This window comes from Schistocerca cancellata, chromosome 2, assembly GCF_023864275.1.
Source record: "Schistocerca cancellata isolate TAMUIC-IGC-003103 chromosome 2, iqSchCanc2.1, whole genome shotgun sequence".
In the NCBI taxonomy this organism is placed as follows: Eukaryota; Metazoa; Arthropoda; class Insecta; order Orthoptera; family Acrididae; genus Schistocerca; species Schistocerca cancellata.
Genome location: NC_064627.1, coordinates 670,762,780 through 670,787,631, shown reverse-complemented (window position 1 = coordinate 670,787,631; position 24,852 = coordinate 670,762,780). Strand labels below are relative to the sequence as shown.

Sequence of the window (24,852 nt, the reverse complement as noted above, 5' to 3'; positions counted from 1 at the left end):
GATGTTGACAGCAGCTGTCTGAACGCGCTGGAAAAAGATTCTCATAGTTCGATTTTCTGCTTAACTACAACATAGGGGAGGGGGAGGGGGGACGGCACAAAACGTCACTACAGCGCAAAATCATGATTCTATGCCAACATGAATTTATAATAGCAGATGTTCTAATTTTTGGGGACGGAATACTGATCTGTTTCAGAACTAGATCAAACAACGGTGGCAGCTTTGGTGTGTCGTTTCCAAATAAACATGTGTAATTCATACAAACAACTGTCACAAAAAATGCAGACCCTCTTGAATAAAGTGGGGGAGTTGGCTCAAGCAGCGGCTGTCCAAAGTGTTCCGAGAGTGATTTTATTCCTGATATATCAACGAAGTCTGTCCAGTAACTATTGTTCCAGCATGAACTAACAACTTTAAATAATAGATGTGCCAAGTTTCAAACAATTCCGACACGTGGCATTGCCGTAGTGAACCATCAAAATGTTGTCTACGGAAGACACACGTTGCAAGCAACGTGCTGCAATTGTATTCACAGGTGACGAGACTTGGTGTTATCAATACGACAAAGTGCAGAGCGGATTTCTGATGGTTTACCAAAACTGAGCATGTTGCGAATGACAAATCGCAGGTGAAGACAATGTTCATCGCTTTTTGTTTTTACGCTCACGGCGCTATCGCAACTTCTTTAGTCTTGACGACCTATCAGAGACTCATACTGCACTTTGTGGTATTGATAATAGAAAGTCTCCGTACCTGTGAGTTCAGTTACAGCACGTTGCTTGTAACGAGTGTCTTCTGTAGACTCCATTTTGATGGTTCACTATGGCTCTGCCATCCGTCGGAACTGTTTAAAACTTCACACAACTGTTGTTTACAGTTGTTAGTGCAAGCTGTCTTCATAGTTACTGCGCTGACGTCGCTTATGCGCCAGGAATACAATTAGTCCCGTAATCTTTTAGACGAACGTTGTACATGCCATTAACGATGATAAAAATGAAAAATGTACTATCAAAGTAATTCTTCAGAATAAACTTGTACTAACACTTGCTATGGTACCTTCATCTCACTCTAAATATATACCTACATATTTACATATAGTATATAAAATGATACATTGTCTACCAGAGTATATATTGTCACTCACTGTCTAGATACAAGTACTCCAAATATTTAAAACTACTTTTCTCAAGAGTATGTTGTAGTCACATGTTCAGAAAGATAATACACAATTTGAAGGAGTACAGATATCTGTTTTGAAAGCAGAGAGAAAGTGACACTTGATGGATGGTAAAATACTTCAATTTCTTGCAGAACATACACAGTAAATGTGCCTTCACAATTTTAACATAAGAAACTTGTCACGAATTTTTATTACTATTCGAAGGAACAAAACAATGAGAGACTGCTGCACAATTCTTAAATTATGTGAAGGAAGCAATAATTCTGGTTATGTGGGGATCATTGAGAGCTGATGAATTATCTTTTAAAAGAGGAGACATATTTAAATATTTGGGAAGCACCTTTGGCGAACAGAATAGAATGGAAACTTAGATTAAGGCAATGATCACAGCGGCAAATAGGGCATGTTTTGGTTTACAGGATGTGCTATGCAGAAGCGACGTTTTGAAAAGTTTTAAAAACCCACCACATCAGATTGTAATTCTGCTAGTAGTTCGGTATGGGTCTGAAACATCTACATCAAGGAAAGCAGACGAACAAAAACCGCTAGTCTTCAAGAGAAAGATATTAAGGAAAATACTTGGCCCCTAACATGGACCCCCAGTCACAGGACTGGAGGGGAACAATAAAACCAGGAACTTGGTTCAAATGGCTCTGAGCACTGTGGGACTTAAATTCTGAGGTCATCAGTCCCAGCCGGCCGCGGTGGTCTTGCGGTTCTAGGCGCTGCAGTCCGGAACGGCGGGACTGCTACGGTCACAGGTTCGAATCCTGCCTCGGGCATGGATGTGTGTAATGTCTTTAGGTTAGTTAGGTTTAAGTAGTTCTAAGTTCTAGGGGACTGATGACCACAGATGTTAAGTCCCATAGTGCTCAGAGCCATTTGAACCATTTTGAACCATCAGTCCCCTAGAACTTAGAACTACTTAAACCTAACTAAGGACATCACTCACATCCATGCCCGAGGCAGGAGGCGGTCGTGCGGTTCCAGACTGTAGCGCCTAGAATCGCACGGCCACCCCTGCCGGCAAAACCAGGAACTGGCAGAGCTGTACTTACAAGCTGATATGAGCCAAAGGATGAAGGAAAGTAGATTTCTGTGGATGGGACACTTAATTAGGACGGAAGAGGAAAGACCACCGTGTGTAGCATTCTTAGGATCCGTGGAGGACAGAAAGTGCCGAAGACGGGTACGGACAAAATGAAAGGGTGGTATCAACAAGGAAACGGACGCAATGGGCCTAGTAGAATGGGCCACGAAAGCAAGGAACAGAAATGATCGGTAAAGGAATGCAGAGAGAGCATACATATGGTCTCCAAGACAAAGGCGAAAGTTAAGAAGGAGAAGGAGATGTGGGGATCATCTGGTTAATTGTATTGTGTCAGTCTGATACTTCTCTGCTTCTTTTACAGTAGCAGCTAATGACATAATCAGAGATATGTAAATGAACCTTGATAACGTACAGATCGACCGGAAACTTTTGACGAACTACAGTATGGCAGGCGATGATAACGGCATAAACCTGTAGGTACGAGCAAGTTCTGCGCTCAAAGACTGGGATTCTCCAAAATGGTGGTAGAGAGGCCACAGACAATTTATATGATTCGGGGAACTATTAATGCCTTTGAGTAAGACTGCACGTAAACATGAAGGAAGCATTGTCGATATATTGCACGACAATTAACGCCCACACGTAGCGTGCACGGTGCAGTGAAAGACGCATTCAGCTGGGAGATGCAGAGGGTAAGGAGCATGTTAGTGCTTTTAGAACTTCGTAATGTTTGCTGAGGATACTATCTGTGAACTGCTCGCTAGATAGATCATATATATCTAGAATAATTAGTTTCTTCAATTGAGTTTGTAATAAGTAGATAGAGATTACTGAGCTATTAGTAAATAAATTTAACCAGCAATAGTTAAACTACGTGCAGGTTCGCTGATCATATATTGTTGTTTGAAAAATACAACAATAAGTTAAATTAACTTTAGAATGATCAAACTTCATCGATGCATTCATAAGGTAGATACTCAGGGGGAAGAACATCTAGAGAAGGAACAGGGAGTGGCCGATCTTTGAGATCCGCCACAAGCATTTTGTCTAGTGGGAGAGACTGAATTTCGTGTAAAATTCAGTTTTATTAGAACAATGGTTATAGAAAGCAACACTTGTCGTCAAGTTCCTAATATTGCAGAAGTCCAATAAATACTTTTCATTCTAAATATTAGAGTAGGCATTTGGCCGTAACTTTGTCATCTAATGCTGGCACATGGTGATTTACTGGATTTGAGTTTGATTCTACTTACGTGTAAGGTTTCTCCTCGCCCCGCATCTCGCAGATGACGTTAGTTAACGCCATTATGTAGTTTTTGGCTAAGGTCAGCGTTTCAATCTTCGATAATTTCCTCTCCATCTTTACGTGTGGTATGACTTCCCGTAATTGCTGAAAACAGTGTTACAGGATTAGTTTCCAAAGTAGCCGCAAAAAGCAGTGGTATCACAACACTATTAGATTAATTAGCAAACTCAACAACATTTAAAGAAGAATCATATACTAAAATGAAAATTAAAGAAAAAGTTAATTATAATCAGATATTTTTCGTAAGAGGACGCGGAGATTAGTGTTTAATGTCCCGTCGACAACGGGGTAATTAAATGGTTCAAATGGCTCTGAGCACTATGTATGGGACTTAACATCTGAGGTCATCAGTCCCCTAGAACTTAGAACTACTTAAACCTAACTAACCTAAGGACGTCACACACATCCATGCCCGAGGCAGGATTCGAACCTGCGACCGTAACGGTCACGCGGTTCCAGACTGTAGCGCCTAGAACCGCGCGGCCACCCCGGCCGGCCCGGGGTAATTAGAGACAGAACACAAACTCGCATTAGGGAGGTGTGGGGTAGGTAATTGGTCGCGCCATTTCAAAGGAACCATTCCTGGATTTGCCTGAAACGCTTTATGGAATATCACGGGAGACCTACATCTGGATGGCCGGACGCGGGTTTGAACCGTCTTCCTCCCGAATACGAGTCCAGTGTACTAACCACAGCGCCAACTCGCTCAGTTACAGCACTATTACCATAAATGCAGCAGCGTTGCGGAAGCTGAGGCGTTAATGCTAAAACGTGTTGAAGACAATAGCGAACTTGGTCGACGCAGGAAGTACAACGATGGATTGTATACTGGTGTACAGAGGCGAGTTTAAATCAGGGTCATATGTTTCTCCATTCGGTAAATGCAGTAGACCACCGACTGCACACATTTCGTATCTATCGCAACTACGCTTCCGCCCGTTGTCGATAACATTAGAAGTGAATACAGTGGTAAACCTCATACTCAGTTGTTGGGTGGAAAGTATCCTTTGGATTCAGTCTCCCAAATTACAAAAAAAAAAGTCTTGTTTGTACTGACCAAGAACAGTATATCTTCCCGTTGGTGAAGTTGCCTGCCTGCCTCAACGATACAGATAGACGCACCGCAGGTGCAACCACAACGGAGTGGGTATCTGCTGAGAGGCCAGACAAACGTGTGGTTCCTGAAGAGGTACAGCAGTCTTTTCAATAGTAGCAGGGGCAACATACTGGGTGATTGACTGATCTGGTCTTGTAACATCACACAAAATAGCCTTGCTGTGTTGGTACTGCGAACGGTTGAAAGCAAGGGGAAACTACAGCCATAATTTTTCCCATGGGCATAGAGCTGTACGGTATTGTTAAATGATGATGGCATCCTCTTGGGCAAAGTATTCCGGAGACACGTTAGTCCCCCATTCGTATCTCCGGGCGTGGACAACTCAGGAGGATGTCGTCATCTGGAGAAACATAACTGGCGTTCCACGGATCAGAGCATGGAATGTTAGAAAACTTAATCGGGTAGGCAGATTAGAAAATTGAAAAATAGAAGTGGACAGGTTGACGTTAGATGTAGTGGGAATTAGTGAACTTCGGTGGCAGGAGGAGCAGGACTTGCATGGAGTTTAGCCATATATGAAAGTGGTACATGGACGATAAACAGTTTAGACAATAAGAGAATAGAAGCTTTTGAAATCTGGAGCTACAGAGGAAGGTTCACGTAACTAGAAGAGGAAATACTGAACAGAATTGTGGAGAAAAGAAATTTGTAGCACAACTTGACTAAAACAAGGGATCAGTTGGTAGGGCAAATTCTGGGACATCAAGGTATAATGAAACATCCTCTTCTAACATTATCTTTTTTTTTATAGAGATAACCGACACCATGCATACTATCGATTGTTGCATAGGTTAAAATTATCTCAGGTGTTTCATTAAAAGTGGATAGGTGACTTGCGGAGTATGGATGTAGATGAAAAGAATTCATATGAATTTGTATACCTTGTATTATATTTCAGGCTAAAATATATAAAAAAGAAATTAATGTTTTACAATCGATATGTACTAACAGTTAAAATTACTCTTCTTTTAAAAATATTTGAAATTACGAGATTTCTGGTATACTTGAAATTCATATTTTAATTGTACAATCTAACTCTAATTATTAAATTTATTTCTGATTTATAAAATAATGATATAATTTGGTGAAGAATCTTCTTTGGTAAAGAAAGTTTGTAAACTCTTTTGCTTTGTAAACTCTTTGGAATAAAAGTTCAAGAATAATACAGGCACATCTTCATCAGTTATTTAGTCATCAAGAACCTACAAAATCGAAATTTCAGCTGCAAGAATGTACCCCTAGATATGACTTTGAGCCAACAACAACAACAACGAGATTATGAAGATAACTAAAAAGTTATTCTTTTGTATATATTACCCCTCTCGAAGCTTTCAAAATTTGTGCAAAGGCAGAGAATTTTAATAGTTATGTGTGGAACGGTAAGATTACAAAGGTACCACCAGTTAAGTATTGGAGGGAAGTGTGGGGGAAAATCGTACAGGGAGACCAAGAACTGAATACAGTAAAGAGATACAGAAGGAAGGTTGCAGTAGTTTCCAGAGACGAATAACTTTGCACAGGATTGAATAGCAAAGAGGGCTGCAGCAAACCAGTCTTCGGATTGAAGACCTCAGCAACAACAACAACACTGAATGGAAGCTTGTCGTCTGCTAAATTTGAATGTTATATTTTAGTTTCGGTTACCCAGATTAAGTTCCAGAAGGAATCTTTCCCTCTACAGCGGAATGTGCGCTCTTTTGAAACTTACTGACAGATTAAAACTGTGTGTCGGGCCGGGACGCGAACCAAGCAGTTCATCGTGTCCGGATAACTCAGTTGATAAGAAAATTCTTACTGATGGGTAGGATTAGGGGTATGTGTCAAGCCGGCACACAATTTTAATTTGTCAGGAAGATTCGTGTGTTTGTGTGTGTGTGTGTGTGTGTGTGTGTGTGTGTTGTTAATGAAGACAAGAGAAAAGGGGAAGTATGAAGCTAGTGCCAACAAAAAGGATACTATTTTGAATATAATAAATGGAGTCTCACAGCTTAACGTTTTCATTGGCTGACGAATCGTCATCAACCATGTCGTATGTGGTCAGTCTATGAGAGAGTACAGACAAATTTACACTTTAATACAGGACAGTCGTGAACAGCCCGATGTTTACTTGCATCATCATTTACGCAGGGTGGCCACTGCATGGGCGATGACTCAATTTATTGGACCGGAACCTGTCTTAACAGTCACTAAGCCGATGGTAAATCCGAACTACGTGGCTGGATCACGAGGTAGTATGTAGTAAATTGGAAACAGAAAACCAAAAAGTAGGAAGCTTGGGCCTGAATAGAAAAGACAGATTAAAGTTATGATAGATCTAATGACTTACCATGGAAACTTCAGGAAAAGCATGCACACAATGGGTATAGAGAAAGAAGCCCCTAAATGCAGACTATGTGGTGCGGGAGACGAAACTGCGTCACATTTAATCTTCCAGTGTGAAGGACTGGATGCCCAAAAGGCACAAAATATTTGGGTCATTAATTCCTGAAGAGACTGTGTCTCTGACCAGCTGCCTCTGGAGCTCACTGCCAAATTAAAACGGTGTGAAAAGTCGGCAGTTTGTGTGTGTGTGTGTGCTTTTATTTTGATTACCGGACTTTTTGACCATTGTACTTATTTAAATGTTATAGTTAATGTCAATGAAATTTGCATTTTAATTTATTTAATAACTTGCGCAAAGGCGGCTCTGTAAGTTGGAAAGATGAACTCAAAGGTAAATAAAAAGTCAAAAACAAGCAGTGCACGCCCGGGTTCCCGGGTTCGATTCCCGGCGGGGTCAGGGATTTTCTCTGCTTCGTGATGACTGGGTGTTGTGTGCTGTCCTTAGGTTAGTTAGGTTTAAGTAGTTCTAAGTTCTAGGGGACTGATGACCATAGATGTTAAGTCCCATAGTGCTCAGAGCCATTTGAACCATTTTTTTTTTTTTTTTGATTAAGCAGTGGGCTTGGTCGAAAAACAATTTTAATCTGCCATGAAGTTTCATAATAGCGCATTCTCTACTGCAAAATTAAAGGATTTCATTATGGCCACATGTGGTTGGAACGCCACGGCAGTATACTGCCACATGCCGAATGGTAGAGCGGTTTTCAGGACAATATTTTGAAGACGTTTTATGAAATGCCTCGTCGCGTTACTGTCTACACACCCTCTCCCATCGAACCCAGATTCAACGCTACTTCACTTTTGTGACGTCACTGTGATCAATTAGAACGGACCTGGTTGATAAGCAAGTCATTCCTTGTGTGGGAAGCGAATTGCAACTCGATTAAGAACATGTATTCTTACTCACTCATTGCCTCATGGCAGTTAAGTCTTTAAACGACTTGCCCACAAGCCACGTCGCTCAGCCACTCACCTCGAATGCATCGTTGAGCGAGTGCATGCGCATGCGCTCTCGCTCGTTGCTTTCGAGCCTGCGCAGGTTACGTTCCCTGGCGGAAATGCCCGACTTGCGCCGCCGGCCGCCACCTGCGCCGCCCCCGCCGCCGCCGCCGCCACCACCGCCGCCCCCGCCGCCTCCGCTGCTGCCGAGGCTGCCCTTGCGACGGGGCCGAGGTGTCTGCTTGCGGGACGAGGGGCCCCCTTCCGATCCGGAGCTGTCCCACGAATCTGCGGAAAAATTTGCACTTCAGTTTGCAACTTTTAAGCCATGTTATGAAAAGTACAGGTTGCATATAAACTCATACGCTTAATAAGTACTATCTCAAACTGATGAAAATCATTAACAAGTTACTGAACCAACTGTACCGTTCTCACAGCCACATCCGAGTAGGGGAATGTCGTGTAAGATGTCGAAGAGGATGAGATGCCGAATTTGATAAGTCACGAACATGACGTTAGGTGGACGGACAGTGTTTACATCATCACGGAGCTTTAGCGACTAGCCGTATGTGTCAGGACCAAACATTTCATCCTGCAATTTGTATATTTTTTCGTAAGCAAAAGTGTTGAAGCCCACTGTATGTGAGTTTTTGACGTACTTCGCAAGGGATAACGTATAACAGTAAGTATTTTAGTTTGATATTCGTAAAGAACGTTCAAAACAGTCCCACGTTTCCACGGTTGTTTCGACTACGCTACAGAAGACGTACAAGTTTTCTAGTTACGGTACCGCTTCGTAATGTAACAAACTGTAGTGGAGAAACCAGCGTTTCGACCATGGTTACAGTGCCCTTTCTCTGTGTCTATTTGTCAAAGTTGGCTTCTCCATTACAGTCGGTTTTTTTATTACATTATGACGCGGCGACCATACTCAGAAAACTTTTATATCAACTGACTCTGACCAGGAAAGCGTGCGCAGTTATACGCTGAAGAAGTATCTCTGAAGTGCCCTGTAACACCCTCCATATAGTCTTGATCTCTCCCCATGAGATTTCCATATTTTTGGGGCCCTGAAAAAGACATTTGGGGCCGTTGATTTGCTTTGGACGAAGGGGTGCAAAATGGATACCATCATGGTAACGCAGGAAACCGCAAACATGTTTCCATGAAGGCATTGACCGTCTTGTCTCACAGGGAGGTAAATGTATTAGCAGCAATGGCGGTTACTTTTGAAATTATAAAGAGTTTATTTACTTTCCTCCATCTATCTCATTTTCATTTGCTTATCCCTTGTAGCCTCTTGTTTAAGTGAATCTTTGCCTTAGTTCGTCATGTTAGCTGACCTTGTTCGTCATCTTATCTGAATTTTTTTTCTAACATCGCATTTTAGTACATAACATTAAAATAATATATTTTGCTTCAAGTTACACAGTTGTAAGAAGTCTGTGCCATATGATCCTTCCAGTCCCCAACAACAGGTTTTAAGGTTATATTCGCTATTTCACCCGACTTTTCCTGCATATAAATCAGATGATGATCGGGCTTTCCGAGGGATTCAACAGCATGGTTATTAGTCTCCCACCTAAATCGGTACTATACAAGTCCACAACACGAGGCAGCGGATATGTATCGATATCGTTTGACCTCCTTTGAATTACATTCCACAGGAGTCCGCGGGAAGAATCCCTATTGGTGCGCCTTTATGTAAGCCCGACTGAGTATCCCTGTCATGATGAATATCAATGAAATACATGTGAGAGAAAACAATATATTTACATCCGTGGAATGTAAGATCTTGGAACTTTAACCCTGCTCGTGAATTTTCTTTTATTCAAGTCTTCAAGACTCCATACTGGCGAACAGTACTCAAGAACCGCTCTGGCGAGTGTTTTACAAGAATGACCACTTAAGGGAATATCAAAAACCTGTAAAAATAAAGGGCCATAAAATCGTGAAAGAAACAAATGATATCGAATTTTTAACGTTAGAAAATGCGTGAATTTTGAGTAATCCTCATAAAGCTAGTCGTCAGGGACGATAAAATTAATATAATTAAACACAGAACGGCTCTTAAGATAACAAGAACATTTGCAGAGTATCTGTTGCGGTTATGATATCATGATGTGTGTAATTACTAGTCTCTTTCACTCTCTTCAGCAGTGTGTTATTACAATTTAATAATTAAGGTTGTCTTCCATAAATGTGCGGAAGGTTCGCGTAAAGAGCAGTATAATTCCTCCTGCAGAGGCTGCACAAACTAAATTACATTGCAACAAAAGTAAAGGACAAGGCATTTCACCGAAGTTCCTCGGCTGCTAACGAACTGCTTTCTTCCGTGCCGCAGCACTGACCGGCCGACACAGAAACTGATTAGCGTGTGTACAGAGTGTGCGTGATAAATTCTCGGACCTTTGCCAGTGAGCACCAACATGCGTCCGTCCCTTCTTGTGACCTAGCCACAAGATCGGCGAGTGCGTGCTACACAAAGTAAACAGCCATTTCTCAGTCACCACTTTACCTCCGATGCCAACATAAAAACCTGAGGCGTTAAGTCATTTTATTGTTGGAAAGGAACAATCTTCTGTTGACACATATGAGATGTATGGAAAATGGATGGTACGTGACTCGCACGCCATTCAACTGTGGACATAATAGTAGCTGGCGATACTTCAGAGACAGAATGCTGTAATCGCTACAGAAGTTATGCACATTTTTTTCACTGTATCTGTTTTCGACCATTCGCAAGGAAGCAGAGCGCACGTTTGTGGATGAAGGAAGGAGATTGGAGTTTAACGTCCCATCGACGATGAGGCCTTTAGAGATGGATCACAAGCTCAGATTGGAAAAGGATGGTACGGAAAATCGACAGTGTCATTTCAGAGGAAACATCCTGGAATTCACCTACAACTATTCAGGGAAGAAATCGCAGATGACCTACATCTGGATGACCTGAGCAGGATTCGAGACGCCGTCCTTCCCATCGCGAGTCCAGTGTCTGGTATGACCATTTGGCCACCTTTACAGCTGACGAGCTACGCTCACGAAACTGTAAAGCCAGTCCCAACATGCGTGAACACTGACACTCTTTCTGTTGGAAAGGTGTTTTCTACGGTGTTTCGCAACAGTATTTGCATTTTCATTTCTTGTTAAAGTCTCTTCCCACAATGGCGACAAACAATTATCGTAGTCCATTGGCATTGCCGGCACCATTATGTATGGTGAAAGGAAACAGTACTGATATGTAGTGTTGCACTATTAATACTCGAAAGTTCATGCAAACGAAAAGAAAGGCGTCGTCGTCGTTGGTGGACGAAAATATATCACTGAAGAACTGATGGGAATAACCTGCAACGGGAGCGGAATATGGAACACGGCTCTGGTGCCCGTAACTTCACTCGGAAATCATCCATCCGACGATTTTGACATTCTGGAAGATGTGGTAGCAAATTTGTTTTAAAAAAGTTACAACTTTCACGAAAGCAGTTACAGTCAACCAAAGACGCATTTATTCTTGATTTTTTGGCTACGGGAGATTTATTTCAGAGCCTTGCGTATTTATTTCGCATTTTCAAGCAGGCTATATCTCAAATAATACCTGGAGTTTTTTGGTCACTAGTGGAAGTCTTGAAGGATTATGAAAAGGTTCCTAAATCAAAAATATAGTTAAATACGTATTTTACCGATTTTTCATTCATTTTATGTCAAGAACTGAACATACATCATCAAAAAGCACGACTTCTTGGTCTGTGTCGTCAGTATATCTGTTGCTTACGAATTTAACAGGGGAATCAACACTAATTGTTGATGCCGTTGACACAACCACACGTTGACGATTCCGTACTCTTGTAGAAGTCTAATTTTGCTTGAAGTGAGAGGTGGGTCACTTTTAGTTTCTTCATTGCCCTCTGCATTTGTGGCATTTTCCTTCGCATGCATGCCGCACACTGACCACAGGGTATGGATTCATCAATACCTTGTCTTCCTTCTTTTGCAAAATTTTCTTGAGCAGTTAGGAACTGACACTGTAGTTATCTTACTTCCCATCCATTCGCCTAATTTTTTTCTGTGAAAGATACGGTGTAGTAGAAGGGCCAGAAATTTTCCCTTCCCCCACACTCCTCTCATTGTCAAATCTTCAAAACATGAAATCAGACTGCTTTTTTTTCAGATGCCGGTAACTGAAAACGACTGACGTGAAGAAGGATGTGTGTTCACACAGGTGATTTACTTCCCCCATGGTGTGGGAGCTGTTGATGGAAAGCATATAGTCTTGCAGTGCTATGTCGTTAGTCTGAGCAAATTTTACAATTACAAACGGGTGATTACGATTGTGCTGATCGCTGTAGTTGATGGCTGCTACAAAGTTTTTACCCAAATATTGGCTGCCGAGGAAGAATTTCAGATGGAGGTGCTTTGAAGAACGGAACCATAAGTGAATTAATTTAAAGAAAGTGAACTTGTCACAAGCTGAATACTTACCTGGAGAACAAAGGCTCCACCATGTGCTTTCGTGGCAGACGACAGGCTTTACATTTCAGAAAAAAACTATGTGAAACCGTACTGCGGATGTCACGGTTCAGGTTCAAAAGGAAGAATTTTTAATCTTCGATTGTTTAGGGCGATATTGGTTGTAGAGAACACATTCGGTGCAATGGCTTCGGTTTTTCGTTTCTTCCGAATACCTATATTTTTTGCAACCTGAGAAGACATGAACTGTCATCATTACAGCTGTTTGTCTCCATAATCCTGAATCAAGGTGTTATCAATGGCTGTTTTTGAGCAAACTTTTCTGGGAAGTTTATGTACCAAGGTTTCTTACATATTGTTATTGCTTGCCACATGTTTTGCGAGACAATTTAACGGAATAAAAAATTAGTTGTGATTCATGTTCCATTTAGTAGCCATTGAATTCGTAATTCATTATTTTGGAGGGTATAATTAATTTACGTTAGATCACAGGAACAATTTACATATTTCCACATTAGAAGACGACCTGGCCCCCTCCCCCGCTCGCACCCCTATCCCCAACGCTCCCTTCCAGATTTTGAGGAAATTATTCGGACCCAAGATGGATTTACACAAAACTCAGTTGACCCATGTTCCATCACGCGATATTTCCATTGAAAGGAAAAGACGTCTGAAATTTTACGGTCATGTGACATGAACGGATGACTGACAATTAGCCAATAAATTCGGCCACTTCATAAGTGATAACCGAAAGACCAAACGATTACATAACACCTAAAAGGGTATGACGGAAATGTCTGTTGACCCACCGGCAGCTGCTCAGACTGCTTACAGACATAAGGTAGACTCATTTGTTCACGAGCAAACAACTGACAGAAGGGAGTTCTGGACAGGTAACGAGATCCACGCAAAGAACAAACGGCGATGATAAACGGAAGAAATACACAAAAAGAAATTAAAATACCTAAGGGCGTTGCACAAGGACGCAATCTGTCCCCATTTCTATTCAACATCTGCACAGAATATGGCAACACACGAGTGCAAATAACGCTGTACAGGTATCAGAATAAATGGAGAAAGAATAGATTTGCGGATGTCATAGCGGTGATAGCTCCAGATGAAACAAATCTCCAAAGAGTGTTACAAGTTATGGACACAGTACTAATGGATGCGTACAACATGGGAGTTAAACAATAAAAGGTAGAAATAGTCACGTGCTAGAAGAAACCAGAAGACATGAGTGTTAAAATTAGAGGACTTAAAAGAACAATAAAAGCAAAGCAGGCATAAAGCAAGGAATTAAAGAAGGAAAGCAATGTCTGTCAATGAAAGAAAAACGTGAGAACTGAAGGGAAGAAAGAGGTGGGACGAGCTGCTTTTGGAGGATAGGATGATACGGCTGTGGAACATGTACAGTAGGTAACAATGAGACGAAATCTCTTGAAGTGTTCGAGATATGGTGCTGGAGACGCCTGTTAAAGGTAAAGTGAACAGATAAAATCATAAACTAGGAAATTCTGCAAATAATTGGGGAAGACAGGTCGTTTAGGAGAACAACAGCGAAGTGGACACTAGTGGATTGATCACCTAATACAACACAACCAGTTCCTCCAAAATCATCTGGAAGGAACATTATAAGAGAAGATAACCCGAGATAGAGCGCGACTGACGTCTCGAAAGCAAGCTGTACGTAATGCAGTCCGCCTCCATAGCTGAGTTGTCAGCGTAGATGGCTGCCATGCGGAGGACCCGGGTTCGATTCCTGGCACTGCCAAGGATTCTTTTCTTGGTCGAAGGACAGCTACGGGGTGTCCGCAGCCTCGTGATGTCAACTGATGAGCTACATGACCGAGCAGTAGCGGCTCTACGGTCTGGAAAGTCTACGAATCGACCGGGAGAGCGAAGTGCTGACAACATGGCGCCTCCACACCGCATCCACATGACATCACAAGGCGGAGGATAACACGGCGGCCAGCCAGTAAGTAGACATCTCTTGGGCTTTCACGATCTGGCGAGCTTCTCGTATATGTAAAGCAGAAGTTTCCGATTATTCTGAAATGACGAAATTAGATTCTAATAGATCAAAGTGGAGAGCTGTCAACTATTCGAAAGACAGAAGAAGGAGGAGCTATCCGATGCTTGTAGGTGCTGTTTTGGGGTTCAAACGAAATAACAATAACAGATCAGTTGTCCTTGGGCAGAGTGGTGGCGCGAGTCTCACCTTGGCGCATCTTGCCGCGCTTGCCGCCGGACTCCATGGAGGCGTCGTCCACCTCCAGCTCGACGTCCAGCTCCAGCTCCTCATCGTCGTCCGGCCAGACGGCGCCGCCCACGTCGACGCCGACGCTGTCGCAGTCCGCCGCGTCGTCCGGCGAACAGGCGAACACCTCCCCTGACCGCATGCTGCTGTGGGCCGGAGAAAAGCGACCGTCAGTCTCTGACGTCTAGGACGATTCATCACGCTAAACTTAGACAGTGTTCAGCCACATCGGCAAGAGAGCAGACAGATTATACTGTTGCAAGTCCTGCTGATGTTACTGACGGAGTGTTATTCGTAAGTACTTCCATGTTTCCAGAAGACAACTGCACGCTAGCTACAAGACATACAGGCAACAGACACACATCAGTGGATGGAACATCTATCCATGTTTTTAACTCACATTACAGGTGCTCAGTATAGCAGTCAATAATGTGGCAAATAGAAATCGTGCATGCTATTCACTGAACTCGAAACTGCAGAGATGCTCTACCCACTGCATGTACCCTCATTCCGTATGTCTTGCAGTTTTTGCTCAGTGGTCTTCTGAAAGACTGGAAGTGCTTACCCTTTATATAGTAATCGTAATATTTTCAGCCTCATTATTTGGAATATGACAATAAATCTGCACACTGCAATAAAATATGGGTTGTCTAATGCATTGTGAATGGAAACCCACAAGACAACTGCACGATAGCTACAAGACATACAGGAAACAGACACACATCAGTGGATGGAACATCTCCTTATGTTTTTAACACTCATTGCAGGTGCTCAGTATAGGAACTGTCAATGATGTGGCAAATAGAAACCGTGCATGCTATTCACTGAATAACACACTGCACAATGACGGCACCCCATTTGTATATACACATTCACTTTCAAACATTTCTTTGAAATGCACATATGCAGACTGAAGCTACAAATGGAAATTTATACCAACACTGGGATTCGAACTGTGGTCTCCTGCTCTCTAGGCACATGCACTAACCACTACGCCACTCTGGGCTGAGGCGTGAATGGGAATTTGGATAGAAAAGGGTGTCGCGTTGGGGCAGTCCGTGCCATTCTGCAAAGCCACTGTGCCAGGGTGGCGTAGTGATTAGTGCGTCTGCCTAGAGAGCAGGAAACCCAGGTTCAAATCGTGGCTGTCGTACGCCACAGAGCACTGCGTTCATAGGAGTCATGGTCTGTCTACCTAGCAGCTAGCTGCATCTTCTCCACTGACGATTGTGACAATCAGTTGCGTTCAGTGAATAACAAACAACATTGCAAGATGACATGCCGACGTTTCGTCACTGTGCAGTATGTGTATTTTCATTTCTTTCTATTTTAATTGGCGTTTGGAGAGACATCTTGTGGCAATGACTGGAACTACGAGCTGGTCAGCTACAGGAGATTCGCCGCAACTTCAGAGAGCAGTGAAGCTTGACCAGAATCTGTACACACCTATCACTACTTATCCATACGTATAATGAAGTCCCCCCATCATATTTTTCTGTCTGTGCGTGAAGCCCAATCTCGGGAAATACTGTAGAGATTTTGATGCGGTTTTCACTAATAGACCGACTGATCCATTAGAGAGCTTTGTGTATAAAATTTATAACCGATACGCCAGACAAGTCATTCAGCCGTAGATATTTAGTGTGAAGCCAGGACGGGTGACTTCCTACATAAAATTAAAGAAAACGTCTGTGATATGCACCCATACTAGTGTCAACCTGTATTAATGGTGTTAGTGACATTAATTTTATAGCTATGACAAAAAGTGGTTCAAATGGCTGTAAGGACTATGGGACTTAACATCTGACGTCATCAGTCCCCTAGTCTTAGAACTACTTAAACCTAACTAACCTAATATCACACACATCCATGCCCGAGGCAGGATTCGAACCTGCGACCGTAGCGGTCGCGCAGTGCCAGACTGAAGCGCCTAGAACCGCTCGGTCACTCCGGCCGGCTATAGCTATGACACCTGCACTCATAAGCACAATGACGGCGCCCCATTTGTATACACACATTCACTTTCAAACATTTCTTTGAAATGCACATATGCACACTGAAGCGACAAATGGAAATTTATACCAAGACTGGGATTCGAACTGGGGCCTCTTGTTCACTAGGCACATGCACTAACCACTACGCCACTCTGGGCTGAGGCGTGAATGGGAATTTGGATAGAAAAGGGAGTCGTGCTGGAGCAATCCGTGCCATTCTGCAAAGCCACTGAGCCAGGGTGGCGTAGTGATTAGTGCGTCTGCCTAGAGAGCAGGAAACCCGGGTTCAAATCCTGGCTGTGGTACAAATTTTCATTCGTCACTTCATTCTTTATGTGAACGTCCTATATGTTTGAGTCTTGAAAATGTCTCTGGAACCATATACTTTAATTTGATCTCTTTGTTCGCCCCTGGTAGCTGAGTGGTCAGAGCGACGGAATGTCATACCTACCGGCCCGGGTTCGATTCCCGGCAGGGTCGGAGATTTTCTCCGCTCAGGGACTGGGTGTTGTGTTGTCCTTGTCATCATAAATTCATCTCCATCGATACGAAAGTCGCCGAAGTGGCGTCAACTCGAAAGACTTGCACGAGGCGAACGGTCTACCCGACCCTCGCCACACTGCATTTCCATTTTCATTTGATCTCTTTGAAACATTGGTCACTGACGGCGTACGCAGAAACTCTTGACAATGACCGAGGAGGACACGGAGGAGTTTACATGTTGCAAGGAAGTTTAAAGCCAACAGACACTTCTCTCCAGATTAGGCAGACCAGAGTGAGGGCCGCTAGGTAACATTAAGTCTACATTAGCGTCTTCAAGTAAAGTGTCTTAGTGTTAGAATGCGACGAGCAGAAAATGTTGCTTCACAATGAGAATTTTGTGTACTTACTTCCAGACGACCTGAAGTCGCAGCGGAGACTCTGGCTGGATCTTATGTCTCTTAACTGTTAGACGATGATTCTGTTCTTGCGGCCGACCGAGGTGGCCGAGCGGCTCTAGGCGCTACAATCTGGAACCGCGCGACCGCTACGGTCGCAGGTTCGAATCCTGCCTCGGGCATGGATGTGTGTCATGTCCTTAGGTTAGTTAGGTTTAAGTAGTTCTAAGTTCTAGCGGACTGATGACCTTAGAAGTTAAGTCCTATAGCGCTCAGAGCCATTTGAGCCATTTGTTCTTGCGGATAACGCTGCGAAATTCGCATTTCGCTGATGCGTTATGCTACATCACCTGACAACGTCCATTACCTTCCCACCGTATCCTTTTCTTAATTCGATAGGCAAAAAAAACTCTTATTTTTAAAAATATTTACTATCAAAAACAGTCTTGATCACAAATTATTTATTGCGGTGACCGGTTTCGACCACAACCGTGCTCATCTTCAGACCAATGAATAAGAGTGTCCTTCTGGTGGTAAATCACTACTCTCTTATTTGTCCTCCCTATTATTATTTTTAATTAGGACCCGGAGATCGTCCATTCCGTCACCCTTTAACAACTTATGTTCCAATATAATGTACTCTACGAACTACAGTCAACGTTTTTAGGGAACATAGCAAATATTCGAATGCCACTTATGGTACGAGTGTGTTCGTTATTGTTCAGATCTCACACAAACGACACATTTAAAACGCACGTCTATGGTCGACGTGGGACTTAAGCACGTGATCCTTTTGCGAGCCAGCGTCGCTTGGCCCGTGTCCTCGAGTTTTGATTGCCGTGTACTGCCGTGACTGTGGCTGTCTCTTGTTGACACGAGAGTGGGTATTTGTTTACAGGCCTAGCCGTGGCCGTGGAAATCGTTTCCTGAGGATGTGTGCAGACTTCTGCCAGCCAGAATAATGGGCGTTACGCAGGTTGAGAGCTGCGGACTGCGCATCGCGTTTCGCAAGCGCGGCTGTGGCGCTGCTCAGACAATAGCGCCGGTGCAGACAGCTGCGCGGGAACAGCTGTTCCAACACGGCGGCGAGTGCCGCGAGCAGAGCAGGCACGCCAGCGGCGCCTCCTTGTTAGGCAGCGGAACGAGCGAACGAGCCTGTCACGCGCCAGCCCATACTGTACGTCTCTGCTCGCGCCAAATAGATATAGAAAAATAACCTAGCAGATACAATCACGTGATTGAAACTCATGTAGATCCAGTCCACAGCTATGTTGTCACGTCTTGGCGATCAAGTGCATAAAATATGGCCATAGTATTCAAGCTTCTGAAACGCCCATAAGAATAACATCATCATCATCATCATCATCATCATCATTTAAGACTGATTATGCCTTTCAGCGTTCAGTCTGGAGCATAGCCCCCCTTATACAGTTCCTCCATGATCCCCTATTCAGTGCTAACATTGGTGCCTCTTCTGATGTTAATTCTATTACTTCAAAATCATTCTTAACCGAATCCAGGTACCTTCTCCTCGGTCTGCCCCGACTCCTCCTACCCTCTACTGCTGAATCCATGAGTCTCTTGGGTAACCTTGCTTCTCCCATGCGTGTAACATGACTCCACCATCTAAGCCTGTTCGCCCTGACTGCTACATCTATAGAGTTCATTCCCAGTTTTTCTTTGATTTCCTCATTGTGGACACCCTCCTGCCATTGTTCCCATCTACTAGTACCTGCAATCATCCTAGCTACTTTCATATCCGTAACCTCAACCTTGTTGATAAGGTAATCTGAGTCCACACAGCTTTCGCTCCCATACAACAAAGTTGGTCGAAAGACTGAACGGTGCACAGATAACTTAGTCTTGGTACTGACTTCCTTCTTGCAGAAGAGAGTAGATCGTAGCTGAGCGCTCACTGCATTAGCTTTGCTACACCTCGCTTCCAGTTCTTTCACTATGTTACCATCCTGTGAGAATATGCATCCTAAGTACTTGAAACCGTCCACCTGTTCTAACTTTGTTCCTGACAGGTAGACCTTGTATTCTCCCACTTCCTCTTCTTTCTCACCCCTTACCCGAATGTCACTAACAGCTAAAACGTCCAGCCCCATCTTACTTGCAGCCTCTGCCAGCTCTACCTTCTTCCCAGAGTAGCCCCCATTGATATTAATAGCTCCCCATCTCATTACCATTTGTTTGCCAAGTCGTATCTTAGGAGTCCCTGGTTTGTCAGTTAGAGGTGGGACTCCGTCACCTCCAAAGGTCCGAGGCATTTTGCTCTGATTATTGCCAGCATCATGTTTAAAGTACCAGGGAAGCATGTTGCTAGCCTTACTTGCCCCGAGTCCCATTGGGTTTTACCCCTAACGGCTGAGGGACTAACCGGTGGATTTGATAGTCTTTGCCGCATGAGCACAAAGGTGACCACGACTCAGAATATGTCCGAGATGCCCAGCCTTATTCCAAAGTAACTGGTATCCCAACTGTCGGGACCACTTACTTGGCCACTCATGCGTTGCCCGTGGTTCATGAACTAGGACATGACTACAGGAACCCACACCATGAACCACATAAGAATAACAACTAAAAACAATTATTGCGTTCATTATAAAAACTGCTTAAAGCACTGGCGATTCCCATTGCACCATCTAAGTACAAAATGGGTAAGTATATCAATAACAGCTCCATTCATGATCATGGAAGAAGGTCCTTATACACTGAAGAGCCAAAGAAACTCGTACACATGCCTAATATCATGTAGCTGTAGGGCCCCCGGGAGCACTTAGAAGTTCCGCAACACGACGTGGCATGGACTCGACTAATGTCTGAATAGGAAAAAGAATCCTGTAATGTTTGAATACTCCATTAGTAGTGTAGCGCTTGACACAGTCACGTCGATTAAATATTTGGGCGTAACATTGAAGAGTGATATGAAGTGGGACAGGCATGTAATGGCAGTTGTGGGGAAGGCGGATAGTCGTCTTCGGTTCGTTGGTAGAATTTTGGGAAGATGTGGTTCATCTGTAAAGGAGACCGCTTATAAAACACTAATACGACCTATTCTTGAGTACTGCTCGAGCGTTTGGGATCCCTATCAGGTCGGATTGAGGGAGGACATAGAAGCAATTCAGAGGCGGGCTGCTAGACTTGTCATTGGTAGGTTTGATCATCACGCGAGTGTTACGCAAATGCTTCAAGAACTCGGGTGGGAGTCCCTAGAGGAAATGAGGCGTTCTTTTCGTGAATCGCTACTGAGGAAATTTAGAGAACCAGCATTTGAGGCTGACTGCAGTACAATTTTACTGCCGCCAACTTATATTTCGCGGAAAGACCACAAAGATAAGATAAGAGAGATTAGGGCTCGTACAGAGGCATATAGACAGTCATTTTTCCCCCGTTCTGTTTCGGAGTGGAACAGGGAGAGAAGATGCTACTTGTGGTACGAGGTACCCTCCGACACGCACCGTATGGTGGATTGCGGAGTATGTATGTAGATGTAGATGTAGATGTAGATGTAGATGTAGATGAAGATGAAGTAGTGCTGGAGGGAAAGGACTCCACGAATCCTGCAGGATTGGCCATAAATCCGTAAGAGAACGAGGGGGTGGAGATCTCTTCTCAACAGCACGTTGCAAGGCATCCCAGATATCCTCAATAATGTTCATGTGTGAGAAATTTGGTGGTCAGCTCAAGTGTTTAAGCTCAGAAGAGTATTCCTGGAGCCACTCTGTAGCAATTTTGGACGTGTGGGGTGTCGCATTGTCCTGCTGGAATTGCCCAAGCCCGTCGGAATGCACAACGGACATAATGGATGCAGTCGATCAGACTGGATGCCTAAGTACGTCTCACTTGTCAGAGTCGTATTTAGACGTATCGGGGTCCCACATCACTGCAACTCACACGCTCTACACCGTCACAGAGCCTCCACCAGCTTGAACAGTCCCCTGTTGACATGCAGGGTCCATGGATTCATGAGGTGGTTTCCACACCTGTACACGCCCATCCGCAAGTCCGACCATGCAACGTGTTTCCAGTCATCAACAGTCCAATATCGGTGTTGACGGGTCCAGGAGAGTCGTAAAGCTTTGTGTCGTGCAGTCATCAACGGTACACGACTGGGCCTTCGGATCCGAGAGCCCATATCGATGATGTTTCGTTGAATGGTTCGCAGGCTGACACTTGTTGCTCGCCCAGCACTGAAATCTGCAGCAGTTTGCGGAAGGGTTGCGCTTCTGTCACATTGAACAATTCTCTTCAACCGTCGTTGGTTCCGTTGTTGCAGGATCTTTTTCCGGCCGCAGCGATGTCGGAGATTTGATGTTTTACCGGATTCTTGGTATTTACGGTATACTCGTGAAATGGTCGTACGGGAAAACCCCCACTTCATCCCTACCTCGGAGATGCTATGTTCCATTGCTGATGCACCGAATACAACACGACGTTCAGACTCACTTAAATCTTGATACCCTGCCATTCTAGCAGCAGTAATTGATCTAATAACTACGCCAGACACTTCTGTTATATAGGCGTTGCCGACTGCAGCGCCGTATTCTTCATGTTTATATCTATGTATTTGAATAGGCATGCCTATACCAGTTTCTTTGCCGCTTTAGTGTATTTAACTTGTATATCCCGAGAAAATAGTATTTTGTTGTAGGGAATCGAACTGTGCAATAAGTTGTCCGATGAAAGACGTTACAGAAATCAACATGCTTAGAAATGCACTTAAAGCACAGCTCTTACATAAACTTTTTTTTTGACTTGTCAGACTTCTCACTAGCGTGTTGCGGCCCGCCACGAGTGCCTCACGTACTAGCCTCTTCATCTCGCAGCCGCCACTAAATTATTTTTTGGACGCTTTCCCCTACACTTTTCACCCTCTTCAGTTCCCTCCAGTACCACGTAAAATATTTCCTGATAATTTAAAACGTTTATTTGACACAACGGACGATCCTCAAGCCACAGTCACTAAAACAATGAAATTTTTAAAATGTACATTACTAGTTTCGACGCACTATTCGATTCAGTATCTCTTCTGCACATCAGCATTCCCCTGAAGCACCACATTTCAGGAGCTTCACTTCTTGTCTGGGTTGTTTATAGTCCATGTTCTAGTTACGTCCAAAGATATACCCCAGACAGGTATGCTTAGAACAGATACCCTAACACTTACATTTTCATTATACGTTCACAAATTTACCTTTTTCAGAATACTTTTTCTCTCTATTATCAGTATATAGCTTATATCCCCTTTGCTTGTTTTACTGTCCAAATAACAGAAATCGTCTGTAACTTTCGGCTTCTCACTTCCTAACGTAATTTTCCCTGCACCTCGTGACGTATTCGACTCCATTCATTTACCCTTGATCTATGTTTGTCGGTGTACACCTTAGAACTTCTTTCCAAGACACTGTCCATTCCTGTACGCCACAACCAGTACAAACTGGCAGGTCTTCAAGTCTGTGATGAAGTTACGTGTCAGATGGCTGTGCTCTATTCGAAGACAAACTAGCAGACGTAATTACAGTTGACTGTTTGGAAGGAGGTACGCCACGGCCTTACATTTGCTTTTATTGGTCGAAGATTGTTTTCCATCACCCTTATCTACTCTCACTAACAAAAGCACATCGCGGACCTTGTCACCAATGGGAAGGGTTAGCACTGCGGGTCACATTGTGTAGGGAATACGCCTCTTTGGCTACAGTACTGGTTAGTTAATTACATGTTCCACAGATCATTTGAACGATTCTTTTTATCGAAACGCTGGGGAGCGAGTCAGTTTACAGGATATATACACATGATTAGTGTTTTGTTGAACACATTAATAGTTTCAGTCGAACTCACGCAATTACACCGTTTTACTGGATACTAGCTTTTAAGTACAAATTCTTCAATGGAATAGAAGGAGTTTTCCAGGAGAAATGATTTTAAATTAGATTTAAAACTTGCTTCGCTATTGATAGACATTTTATGTTATTAGGCAAATGATCAACAATTTTTGTTGCGGCATGTTGAACTCCTCTCTGAGCCACTGACAGCTTTAACCAGGGTAATAAGGGCCACTCTTCGCTTTAGTGTTGTAGGTAAGTGCATCACCGTTCTTCTCAAATTGTGATGGATTATTTATGTTGAATTTCATTGGCGAATATATGTATTGTGAATGCATAGCTCTTTGGAGAAGTACCTAAATGATGCCCGCAGGTGTACACCATTATTATGCTTACTGCTCGCTTTTGTAGAATCAATAATTTCTGTCCATTTCCGCGGATTCTCACGTGTCCCTGAACACTTTCTCTCTCTTTGTGAATGATGAAGGGCGCCCTCGATATTCTGGGTTATTTTACCTGCGGCAAGAAATGCAGTGGCCGAATCGAACTGGAATAGATGCTCCAGGACTCTGTAGGAAAAGTGTTTGAGTGATGCTCGGCGACCTCCTTGTAAGCTGTGCTGTCAGCAGAGTGGCTTCCCTGCTGCAGCAGTGGGTGCGCTGTGGGGAGCGGCAGAGCCCTGGAAACTGAGATCGCCGGGCGGGCAGGAAGCGGGCAGCCGCATTCCAGAGACCCGGTCGCAATCGTGGCCCTCTTGCCCCCCTGCCACCGCAGCACCGCAGCACGCTGCTGCTGTTTGGAGGGGGCCGATTTCGTCTGAGGACCTTAGTCGCCACTCAGGTACCAGCGCAAGGAGTCGTAGGTGTACACTCCCGCTACCACCGTTGATTCCTTTCACTGTTACCGTCACCAGTGTAGGATAGATAAACCGCTTTTCGTAGAATGTCTACATGGTTTCTCTTAAAACTTTGGGACACGTTCCTTATATAGAAAAAGAAAAAAATCGTATAAAAGTTCATATCATAAAAAAGCTTCCAGAACTAGCATTTATCATTCGCGAAATATCTTGCTAAATACTGTTTTGTCTGACGTTGCTACTAGACATCGACACATACTGTCCGTGGCCGGCAGCTGTGACCGAGCGGTTCTAGGCGCTTCAGTCCAGAACCGCGCTGCTGCTACGGTCGCAGGTTCGAATCCTGCCTCGCGCATGGATGTCTGTGATGTCCTTAGGTTGGTTATGTTTAAGTCTAGGGTACTGATGACCTCAGACGTTAAGTCCCATAGTGCTTAGAGCCATCTGAACTATACTTCTTCAAGGCATACGCAGCTGTAGAGAAATACATGAACCAGTGGGCTCTGCCAGTCTCTGAGGATAATTGTTATGGCACAAACTTTAACCTCTACGAAGTAAGCAGCACAACTGGTTGCATGCAGAAAGAGCCGTACT

At 43.7% G+C, this 24,852-nt stretch overlaps 1 protein-coding gene across 2 annotated transcripts in view; it reads right to left on the bottom strand.

Annotated features, from left to right (window-relative positions):
• LOC126162385 (protein dimmed-like) overlaps positions 1-24,852 on the bottom strand; it is a 284,020-nt gene that overhangs the window by 5,572 nt on the left and 253,596 nt on the right. The window contains exons 2-4 of one of the 2 annotated variants that reach the window (XM_049918859.1): positions 14,664-14,848; positions 8,010-8,263; positions 3,485-3,621 (exon numbers count right to left, since the gene is read on the bottom strand). In XM_049918859.1, the coding sequence (XP_049774816.1) occupies positions 3,485-3,621; positions 8,010-8,263; positions 14,664-14,844 (572 nt within the window). In that variant the 5' untranslated portion in view covers positions 14,845-14,848. The remainder of the gene's footprint in view (positions 1-3,484; positions 3,622-8,009; positions 8,264-14,663; positions 14,849-24,852) is intronic. The other variant, XM_049918860.1, reaches the window with a different exon arrangement.